Genomic DNA, 12007 nt, shown 5'->3' on the forward strand with positions numbered 1-12007 from the left:
ACTAACAAGTGGTGGTAGCAAGTCATCCCCATCTAGCCAGGTAAGGCTGTTCCCACGTGACTTACCATCAGTTAGGGTGAAGGACTAGTGGCTTTCAGACTGGTCAAGTGGCATCTAGTCACTTTTTGTACATAGGCCTCAGATATGGGACAGAAGGTTGGTGCATTAAGTGGGTTTGGCCTCTGGCCTCCTCAAAGAACTGACTCTGCTGTTTCATGTGTGTGTGTGTGTGTGTGTGTGTGTGTGTGTGTGTGTGTGTCTGTACCAGAGTGGCAAGGACACAGATGTGAATTCAGAGGTGCAGCTGCTCATTAGTACTTTAGTATACTGCTCTGTGATCTTCTAAACCCCTGGGTGAGACAGCTCAGAGTACCTGCATTAGTGCAAAGTTGGTTGCGAAAATGTCAAGGCAAGGTAAATTATTCCGGTTTACTTGGTTAAACAAAGAAATATGTTATGAGGAACTATTTGACAAGGTAGTGAACTTACTCATCCTCCACGCTCTACAGATACACATCCAATGCAAGATGAAGGAATGGGTGATAATCCTGAGGCCAGGACTGCACAGTGCCTCTCGTTTTCCTACTTGGTTCATTCTTTAAAATTTTTTTTTTAAGAATTGAATTTTTAAATATTTTATTTATTTATTTATTCATTTGTATGCAGAGAGAAATAGATGGAGGGAGAGAGAGAAATAGGTGCATCAAGCACCTCTAGCCACTGTAAAAGAACTCTATATGCATGTGCTACTTTGCATATCTGGGGAATCGAACCCTGGTCCTTAGGCTTTGGAGAAAAGTGCCTTAACTGCTGAGCAATCTCTCCAGCCCCAGTTCACTCTTTTTTTTTTTTTTAATGACCACTGAAGTTTTTATTTGTGTTTAAAATTTGAAATGGTGAAACTATGATAATATTTTTTTTAGTACGGACATTTTTTAAAACTTTGTTTGTTTGAGATAAGTCCAACAGACTGGCCTTTTTTTTTTTTTTTTAATATGAGAGAGCAAGAGTGAGAGTGAGAAAGAGAGAGAATTGGCTTCCCAGGGCCTCCAGCCACTGCAATCCAACTGCAGATGCATGCGCCCCCTTGTGTGCATGTGTGACCTTGCGCACTTGCGCCCCCTTGTGTGCATGTGTGACCTTGCGCACTTGCGCCCCCTTGTGTGCATGTGTGACCTTGCGCACTTGCGCCCCCTTGTGTGCATGTGTGACCTTGCGCACTTGCGCCACCTTGTGCATCTGGCTCACATGGGATCTGAACCACTAAGCCAGCTCTCCAGCCTAAGGACAATTTTTTATTCATACAGTACCCATTTTAATGATTTGAGTCACATCTTTTTTTTTTTTTTTTTAAGTCTGAGACTTTTATTAACTCATACACAATTATTTGTCTTCTGGTTTGTTGCAGCAGTAAGTCAGACAACACTTGCTACAGTAATGCCTGTCAAAACGGCTGGCCATAAAAACCCCAGCCCCACACTCATCAGAAGGACACTCTCGACGAAGGCGACTAATTTTACCATTTTCGTCCACCTTATAATATTTCAGGATAGCCAACTTAACCTTCTTTCTCTTGTGCTTATTTTTCTTGGGAGTGGTGTAAGACTTCTTCTTCCTTTTTTTAGAACCACCACGAAGTCTCAGTACAAAATGAAGGGTGGACTCCTTTTGAATATTGTAGTCAGACAAAGTACGCCCATCTTCCAGTTGCTTTCCAGCGAAGATCAATCTCTGCTGATCAGGAGGAATTCCTTCCTTATCCTGGATCTTGGCCTTTACATTTTCTATAGTGTCCGAGGGTTCAACCTCGAGCGTGATGGTCTTCCCCGTAAGGGTTTTCACGAAAATCTGCATCTCGGCGGCGGCCACCGCAGATGGCGGATCGGAAAGGAAAGAGTCATATCTTTTGAATTTAATTTAATTGGAGGGAAAGAGAGTATGTGAGAATGGGTGTGACCGGGCCTCCAGCCACTGCAAACGAACTCCAGATGCATGCACCCCCTTGTGCATCTGGCTTATGTGGGTCCTGGAGAGCAGAATCAGGATCGTTTGGCTTTGTAGTCAAACGCCTTAACAGGTAAGCCATCTTTCCCGCTCTTGAGTCATATCTTTAAAACTAACGTATTTTCACTTTAATTGCTGTCCTGCTATTTATTGTTTAATTATAATAGTATTCTTTCCTGTGACAGATTAATATGTAAGTCCAAGATTTTTTTCACTGTAAAATATATTAATTGAGGACTGGGGATATAGATCAGTATAAGAATGCTTACCTAGCATGCAGGAGGCCCTGGGTTCAATACCCAGTACCACAAAACAAGCAAACAAACAAAAATACATTAACAGGATCTCAAGGGTGTACCTCAGCAGTAAGCACTTGCCTAGCATGCATGGTGCCCTAGGTTCTGTGCCTAGTACTTGGAAAAAATTATGAAATGAAAATCATGTTATTATTTTTGTATGCATCATTCTTTTAAAAATTATTTGTATTTTATTTTTTCAAGGTAGGGTCTTGCTCTAGCTCAGGCTGATCTGGAATTCACTATGTAGTCTCAGGGTGGCCTTGAACTCTCAGCAGTCCTCCTACCTCTGCCTCCTGAGTGCTGTGATTAAAGGCGTGTGCCACCACTCCCGGCTCTGCATCATTCTTTTTTTTTTTTTTAATTTTGAAGTTTTATTTATTTATTTATTTATTTATTTATTTATTTATGAGAGAGAGATAGAGAAAGAGGCCAATAGAGAGAGAAAGAGAGAGAGAGAGAGAGAGAATGGAAATGCCAGGGTTTCTAGTCAATGCAAAGGAACAAGGAACTCCAGATATATATACTACCTTGTGCATTTGGTTTATGTGGGTACTGGAGAATTGAACCTGGGTCCTTAGGCTTCCTAGGCAAGTACCTTAACCACTAAGCAATCTTTTCAGCCCCATTATTTTTTTAAAATTATTATTTATTTGCAAAGAGAGAAAGAGAGAGAGAGAGAGAGAGAGAGAGAGAGAGAGAGAGAGCACATGCCAGAGCCTCTAGCTGCTGCAAATGAACTCCAGATATATGGTCCACCTTGTGCATCTGGCTTATGTGGGCACTGGGGAATCAAACCTTGGTCCTTAGGTTTATAGGCAAGTGCCTTAACCACTAAGCAACCTCTTTGACCCCCCATTCTTTTTTATTTATTTGGGAGGCAGATAGATAAGTAGATAGAGAATGGGCATGCCGAGGCCCCATTCTTTTTTAAAAATTCATTTTAGCAGTGTGTGCACACATGTATATGTGTGTGTTCACACACATGGGAACAATGTGTGTGAAGATATACATATGTACTTGTGCGAGCTAGAGGTTGAAGTCGGATGTCTTTCTTGATCCCTCTCTGCTTTATTTACTGAGGCAGAGCTTGAACCTAGAGCTCATTGGTTTGGCTACCAGCCTGCCCTAGGGATCCTCTGTCCCTGCTTAGTGAGCACTGAGATTAAAGGCAGTCCGCCTTGTAGACTTAGCAGGAAGTGGGTGCTGGGGATCCGAACTCCAGTCATCACACTTTTGTGGCAGGTGCTTTATACACTTTATCCACTTTACACTTTATCCATCTCCCCAGGCTCCTTGTTCTTGTAGAGATCTCTGATCCCTTCAACCGGTTCCTATTCCTATCACCATTTAGTTTTCAATTGGAACATAAGTTGAATATTGCTGCTTTAGGGGAGGTTATACCCAAGCATCTGACAAGGACCAACCAAGTTGTCTTCAAAGGAAACCATTTGAGGGCTGGAACAGGGCTCAAGAGCATTCACTCCAGAACCTGGGCCCCCTGTAGAAGGACCGTCGTTTCCTTCCAGTGGCTTTATGCCAGCGGTTACTCTCCCATAAAACCCCCTCTTCCGTTCTCCTCCAAGAATCACGAGACGCAGGTAAGAACCTCCGCAAACTTCCCTGGGTGCGTCTGCTCTGTAGGCAGGCGTAGTAGTGTGAAAGCAAATGTCACTGCGGCAGCCATAATTTAAGACGTCCTTTTTAAAAAATTCCAATTTCATCATTTCACAGAAGAATAGATCAATATTTCTACAGTTAAGAGTTTAGTTAAAAACCCTGCTGTGCGATGAAATAATGCATCTGCTGTTGGCGTAGAGCGACTGGGATGTTAATTCCCTGGTTTTGTGTCAGTTAAGGGCAAATTAGCCTTCCAGCACTAGTCATGACTCATTATGTCATTATGTAGAAGGCACTTACTGTACCTCCACTACTATGCAATTTAGATCCAATAAAAATTGTGACAGCGTTTTTATCCACTTCATTAAGCTACTAATTTCTTGTAAAAAAATGTACATTAATCTTTTTATAGCTTCATGCAGAGTGGCATATTTTTAGACTCTAACATTGATTAGGTCCTGGTTAAGAATAATTTTCACAGTACTTTTAAGAAATGTAAATAAAGTTACAATAATTTAATTTTTCAACATAGTTATGACAGTATTGATCTTAAAATGAACATGTTGGCTGAATTAAATGTGTAGCCCAAATGAAATACAGACTGAATATTTAAGCATACAACAAATTACAAAGCAGGCTGAACAATACCCTGCAAACAGAATGAAGAGAGGGAGCGTGAACCTCCGCAGAAAAATATTAATTGCTCATATTTTAAAAGATGTAAATGGAGATTTTTTCCTCTGACATCTGACTTTTCTTACTCAAATGTTTTAAAAATACAGTGATAAAAGTCTTCCCTTTTGATTTTTCATTCCTTGTGAAGTATTAGCAGCACTCCTGTCTGAATGTGTTAGGAGAAAATAGAAAAGGAAACAGTTCCTTCTGATGATGAGCAGGTTGGAGTCTGAGGGGGCAGTACCCGGGGTTTTCCGGGGGGCACTTAGGGCAATGAGAAGTCAGGGGCAGAGGCCTGCATTTGTGCACTTGGTGGCAAATCTGTTCCCTTCCACTCCAAGGACCCATCCTGTCCCAGCCTCTTTGCATAGCACTGACAAGGCTGTGAGTCATGTCCTGTGGCTGGAAAGGTGAGCTCTGCATACCGGCTGGCATTTGATGCACTCACTCCCCATCAGATCCTGCTCTGCCTCTCTGGACTTTATCTCTTTGTTTCGGGCTGTAAGCTGTACCCTGACTTTGTCTCCCATGGACAGTGATGTCTTCTGCCTTACCCAGTGAGGGAGCCCCATCTCTGTCCTGGCCTCCAAACCCACCTGTCTTAGCTCTGTAGCATAGGTGCGCTGGGCCAGCTCTGAAGGTCATGCAAGTTGTTGCTGGGAGTGATGGATGCTTGGAGTCTATCATAGGAGACGGACTAGGTGAACAGTATTGGATTCAAAGACTTTGATTCTCCCAAGAAACAGTGCCCCTCTCTCAGTTTGTCTCTTCTGCTTTGTGCTGGGTGACTGGAAAGGGCTGCTTTATAATGGAGTCCTAGGATATGAAGACCTCCTTATCATTGGAAGAAATCCTCCAGGAAATCTCTGTTTCCAATATTAGCAAGCTCACTTCCTTGTATTTTCTGAATTTATTGTGCCCTGTGACTTTCCAGAAGGGATTCAAGGTGGGGATAGAGAGTACTTCCGGCCTCATGTCTTCACTGCTTCTAAGTCTGCAAGTCTGAGCACTTCTCAGGGCAGGACCAGCCAGGCTCATCTCTGCAGGAAAGATGCTGCAGCAAGTGGTTGCTGGTAGTAACTGGTCCCGCGACCACTGTTCAGGTCCCTGGCTCTGGGGCTTGTGTGGGGCCAAACCCCTGTCCTCAGCTCAAGCATATGTTTTCGGTCCATGGCTACTCTCCCAAGAGCTCACAGGGCTGTGAATGGATGACCTGCTTTTGTGTTGTCCCAGAGCATTGGCTCACACAGAACCCCTTTTCCTGGCATTTCCTTAGAGCCACGTTCCAGTGAGAAAAGCTTGGGGTGGCCGTCGTGTGCGCTTGCGCACTCCTTACCCATTAGGATGAGTCGGCGTCCCAGCTGTCAGGGCTAAAGAGCATCTTGATGTTGAGAAGCAGGCACAGGAGCCTCAGAGGTGGATTCACTCAAGGTCACACAGGTAGCAAGTAGCAAAGCCAGGACTCAGGATCCTGTTCTCGCGACAGGAGTGCTGACAAAATGCTTTTGGTGGTGGGACAGAATAACAACTAAGAGCTCAGGCCCTAGAGTTGAGTGGATAAAAACTCAAACTCCACCTCTCCCACTTACTGGTTACCTAATTTCTGTGAACCTCTTGTAATGGGGATAATTACCTTTTCAGCCTCGTGTGGTTATGATGAGGACTAAATGAGAAAAATGTGAATCAGCCTTGTACATGGAGTGAGTTAGTTATGACTTTTTTTTTTCTTTTTTTCCACTCTGGTCCAGGCTGACCTGGAATTCACTATGGAGTCTCAGGGTGGCCTCGAACTCACAGTGATCCTCCTACCTCTGCCTCCCGAGTGCTGGGATTAAAGGCATGCGCCACTATGCCTGGCTTCTTTTTCTTTTTTAAAAATAATTTTGTTTATTTATTTTCGAGGAGAGAAGAGAAGAGAGAGAGAGAATGGGTGCACCAGTGGCTCCAGCTGCTGCAAATGCACTCCATATGCATGTGCCACTTTGTGCATCTGGCTTTCTGTGGGTCCTGGGGAATTGAACTCAGGTCATTAGGCTCTGTAGGCAAGTACCTTAACTGATGAATCAGCTCTCTAGCCTTATTTTCCTCTTTTTAAAATTTTATTTATTTATTTGTAAAAGGAGAGAGAAGAGAGAGAGGGAGGGAGGGAGAAAATGGGAACACCAGGGCCTCTTGCCACTGCAAATGAATTCCAGATGCATATGCCACTTTGTGCATCTGGATTTACATGGGTACTGGGGAATTGAAGTCAGGCCTTCAGGGCCTGCAAGCTAGTGCCTTTAATCACCAAGCCATCTCCCTAGCTTTTGATTTTTTTTTTTTTCAAGGTAGGATCTCACCCTAGCCCAGGCTGACCTTGAATTCACTCCATGGTCCAGGCTGTCTTCAAACTCGAATTCACAGCAATTCTCCTATCTCAGTCTTCTGAGTGCCTGGCTTAAAGGTATGTGCCACCTCCTCCAGCTGGTAGTTAGGATTCTTTATGTGTGTATGTATGTGCACGTTCACGCGTGTGCACACATGTGTGTGTTCATGTGCTTGTGCACTTGTGTGCACCTGTATGGGGCCAGAGGCCATCCTCAGGTGTCATTCTTCAGGATCTGTCCACCTTTTATAAGATAGGGTCTCTTCCTAGACTTTGCTAAACAGGCTACACTGACTGGCCAGGAAGATCCACATATCTGTCTCCCCAGTGTTGGGATTACAAATGTGTGTCACCGTGCCCAGGTTTAGGATTTTTTTAAAAATATTTTTTAAGTTGTTTATTTATTTATTTGAGAAAGAGAAGTGGGGGGGGGGATGAGAATGGGTGTACCAGGGCCTTCAGCTGAAGAAAACGTGCTCCAGTTGCATGTGCCACCTTCTGCAGCTGGCTTACATGGGTACTGGAGAGAGCTTATCTGCTCAGCCATCTCTCTAGTCCTAGGATTATTTTTATTATCATTGTTACTAATTCATTTGGATCTCACCAAATCCTCATGCTGCAGGTACTCACATATTGGCTTATACCTATTCATAGTCACATAGCTAACACTGACAGAAGGAAAGATGAGGCTGGACAAGTTTTCCCTCAAACTTCCTTGTAACCTGCTCTTTTTTTTTTTTTTTTTTTGGTTCAAGGTAGGGTCTTGCTCTAGCCCAGGCTGACCTGGAATTCACTAAGTAATCTCAAGGGTGGCCTTGAACTCATGGCAATCCTCCACCTTTTGCCTTCCAAGTGGGAAGCCTGCCTGTGTCCAGTAGGGCTTTGTCAAGTTTCCCACCTTCTTGCTCCTTTGGTCCTGGCTCAAAGATGCTGGGCCTCACTGTGACCTCTGGTTCTCCGGCGTGACCTGTGTGCCGTGGCTGGAGAAGCAGGATTCAGTTCAGAAGAGGAGCTGAGAAGTGTTCCAGGCACCTAGCCTCTCTCTAGGAAGAGCTAGTGATCTGGGGTCACATAATTGCTCCCCACAGAAAGCTTTCTTAGCTTAAGTATAGGGTTCGGTATGTGACGCTTTCTGCAAGGCAGCCCTGGGACTGGCGGGAGGTTAAGTTTCTCGGCAAAACAATGACTCCTCCGAGGTTTGTATAAATACTCAATCAGTTTCCTATTATGCCAATGTGAAGGAGCAGTTGGTTGCGCCTTCATAATTAAGATTTGAAGAGAAGTCAATGGCAGCGAGTCAATTACATTTCCATGCTTTCCAACCTCCCATCCTTCTTTTCCTTGCACACTGCTATCCTGTCCTAGGGTGCGCCTGCCAGCGTGGCCCGGGGTTCTGGGCGGGCCTGGCTCCTGAGCCCCAAGCATCAGTGGAGGCAGGAGGAGGCTGTGAGCCTCCCCTCCAGGCTGGGAAGTCCCAGAGTAGGAGAGGTTTCCATTTGCGGGCTCCTTGGCCAGATGGTATTTGATATGAATATTGCCGTTAATGGTGTTTGGATAATGACACTGTCTGTGGCAGAGGCTTTATTGCCGCTATGAACAGCGTGGTCCTGGGGGGAGCTATTCCGTTTAGTTACCTTTGTGTGTGCGCTGCAAATGTTTAACAGACAATTATCGGGAGATGGTGTTCCGAGGGACTGGGATTCTTCCCGGGTTCTCGGGCAGGTCCCGCTGCCAGCCCACAATGTGGAGCTGAGGTGCCTCGCGAAGGGAGGACTGCCCGAGGTCACTGGGTTCTCCCCTTCCGTACAGTCAGGTCAGCCAAGCCTTTCGGGCCGGTCCGCAGCATTCCCACTCTTGGAGGGTCTAGTTTTGTCACAACCTTTCTCCATCACGAGACACATCAAAACCCTACCTTTTACACTTCCTGAGGGAGTTTGAGCTTCTTCCTATTAAAAATGAATAATAAAATCCTCCGCTTTCATCCTAATGGGGTTAGTAGGAGGTGTTTAGCTTTTTATAGCTACCTAGCTGATCGAAAAAGGCAGATGAAGCCATCACAAAATTAAGGAAGAGGTCATCGTTAGAAGACCAGAGACTGAAGTCTTTTAAAAGCATTTCTGGTCTTAATTCAAAGCGTCTCTCTGGAGAGCTTGAGGGCGCAGAGCCTGGGGGCTTCCTCTGCTGAACCAAAGCTTTGGCAAGGTGGGGACCAGTGTGGCAGGCTCCTCGCTGAGTCCTGGTCTCTTCAGAGCAGAGATGACACTTTCAAGATGGATGATGTGGCAGATAGTCAGGCTTGTTTCCCTACATCAGGAAAATGCCTTCTGCCCTCGTGACAAACGAATGAACGAGGGAACAGGACCTCAGGTGCATTTTGGAGCCTGGTCAAATGGCTTCAGAGACCAAGATGGCAGTTGCTAGGGACCAAATGCTCTTGGGATCTTAGCTATCAGGCAACATGGGTGGGAGGGGTGGGGGTGGAATCAGGGGGCTGGGCAGAACTTGTGGCAATAGCACTGAAATGGATTGTTGTGTGAGCTCCTGGTGTGGACAGCATGGCTCTGAATCTGAATACAAAACAGAGAAGAGGCTCCTTCGCCTCTTTCAGACTAATGATTTTGTCCTTTTTCCCTCTCCTCCTCATTTTATTTCTTCATCTATAACATCAGCAAGAGGGCAGCCAGACTAATAAAACTGCGCTAAGCTCGACTAATGCCAGCCATTGATCCGAGGGTGGGACCCAATTAATCAATGAGATTTTAGCGGTGTTTGCTTCTCCCGAGGGACAAGAGGCCCAAACAGTTCTTGTCCCCACAGAGGGGAGGGACTGAGAACTGATGGAGTGAGTCTCCATCTGCAAATTCTGGGAGGAGGTGAGAGGCAGGGTGCCCACCCCCAGAGCCAGTCTTTGTGGTGGCTTCTGAGGGCTCCTTTATTTTTTTGGGGGGGATGGCTTTGCTTTGGCTCTCTTACTTGCTGTAGCTGGGCGCTTGGTGGATTCGAGAACAGGGAAAACCTCACAGACCCACAAGGCACTTTTCACATCACTTGAAGTCTGGGATATTGCAGGGCAGTAGGGAAACTGAGTCCCACAGAGGGAAGACATATGCTAAAGAGCACATGCCATAGAACAACATCTCTTTGCCCTTCCTGCATTTCTTTTTTTTAAAAAAACAAAACAAAAACAAAACACTGGGCTGGAGAGATGGCTTGGTGGTTAAGCGCTTGCCTTTGAAGCCTAAGGACCCCTGGTAAAAATAACAAAAAACATTTATTTTTACTTATTTGCAAGCAGAGAGAGAGACAGAAAAGAGAGAAAGAGAGAAGGACCAAGAAAGGAAGAGAGAAAGAATGGGTGTGCCGGGGCCTCTAGCCACTGTAAATGAACTCCAGATGAATGTACCACTTTGTGCATCTGGCTTTTACATGGGTATTGGGGAACTGAACCCAGTTGTTAGGTTTGCAGGCAAGTGCCTTAATCGCTGAGCCATCTCTCCAGCCCCCTCCATTTATTTATTTCTTTTGAGGTAGGGTCCCATCTCACTCTAGTCCAGGCTGACCTGGAATTCACTATGTAGTCTCAGGTGGCCTTGAACTCATGGAGATCCTCCTATCTCTGCCTCCCGAGTGCTGGGATTAAAGGTGTGTGCCACCATACCCAGCTCCTTTTATTTCTTTTTTTCTTTTAACTATGAGCTGACACATACAAAGCAAAACAAGTAGAATCTGACAATTTATAAGCAGATACCTTTGCAACCTCCACCTTCATCACAAATTGAGCATTGCCAATCCCATAAGAGTCCCTGTGTGTGATGTGTCTTAATGCTATTGTTGCTGGTGACTGTTGTTTTTCTTTTCCCTGGGATGAGGGTGCTGGGGATTGAACCCAGGACCTCTAGGAATGATAGGCAAGGGCTCTACCACTGAGCCATATCCCAGCTCTGGTAACCATTTCCTTGCTTGTCTTTATAATTTTACAGTAAAATAGCTTATTGCTGCTTGTGTTTATAAACTTTATAAATAAAAGCACACACCATATATATGTATACACACATATGTGTATACATATGTGTGTATGCACACAAGGCGTGTGCATGAGGCACACACACTTCACTGTGATCTTTCTTCTGTTTAACACTGTGAGGTTCATCCATGTTGTAGCAGGTAGTTGAACTGGATTCATTTTCATTGCTAATTTTTCCCTTTTCCTTTTCTTGAAACTTATTTTTAAAACATTTATTATAATTCCACCCTGTGAAACAAAGCACGCTCCACAAGATAGCTCATGCTACAGGGTATGTATTGGAACAAATATGCCCCAAAGAGAGGTGTGTGTGTGTGTGTTTACCTTTGGTCCTAACTCCTCTGATCAAATACCATATTTTTTATTTTATCATATTCTTTAAGCTTCAGAGACCTGATTATTTCATGAATACCTTAAAAACATCCACCAGTTTCAGGGGCACAGAATTGGATTGGGGGGTCCACATTTTCATGATAGAGGGCAGGGAGAGGGAATAATAGAATTTCTTGCTTTGCAAAGGAGGCCTGACCTACACCTAGTCCCTGGGGGCAGCGACTGTTTTATCTGCCTGATGTCCCTAAGGCCCACTGTCCAGGCTGTTCATAGATCAATAAGATTTCCAATGAACAGAAGAACAAGGCTGACTCTGTTCGGGCCTCTGCGGGATGCTGGAATTGCCTCAGCAGTAGGATCTACACATCGACCAGCAACCGCTCACTGTTGCCCAGGTCATCTTGAGGAGAGGCACCACATGTGTGTGGTGGTGCATGCTTGTGATTCCAGCACTCAGGGACCAAGGCAGGGGATTGTGAATTCCAGGCTAGCCCGGGGTTCCTGAGAGAGGGGGAGGGGGAGAGAGAATGAGAATACCAGGACCTCTAGCCACTGCAAACAAACTCCAGATGCATGTGCCACGATGTGCTTCTGGCTTCTGGCATCTGGGAATTGAACCTGGGTCCTTAGGCTTTGTAGGCAAGTGCCTTAACTGCTAAGCCATCTCTCCAGCCCAGACCTCAGCTTTTT

General features: G+C 45.1%; 1 protein-coding gene across 1 annotated transcript; it reads right to left on the minus strand.

Moving 5' to 3' along the window:
* Window positions 1-1343: 1343 nt before the first annotated feature.
* Window positions 1344-1888, minus strand: LOC123460744 (ubiquitin-40S ribosomal protein S27a-like). Its single transcript, XM_045149585.1, has one exon. It carries the CDS (start codon window positions 1852-1854, stop codon window positions 1384-1386), a length of 471 nt encoding a protein of 156 aa, XP_045005520.1. The 5' UTR covers window positions 1855-1888; the 3' UTR covers window positions 1344-1383.
* Between the last annotated feature and the right edge of the window lie 10119 nt (window positions 1889-12007).

The sequence above is a fragment of the Jaculus jaculus genome, chromosome 5, assembly GCF_020740685.1.
Source record: "Jaculus jaculus isolate mJacJac1 chromosome 5, mJacJac1.mat.Y.cur, whole genome shotgun sequence".
Taxonomy (NCBI): domain Eukaryota; kingdom Metazoa; phylum Chordata; class Mammalia; order Rodentia; family Dipodidae; genus Jaculus; species Jaculus jaculus.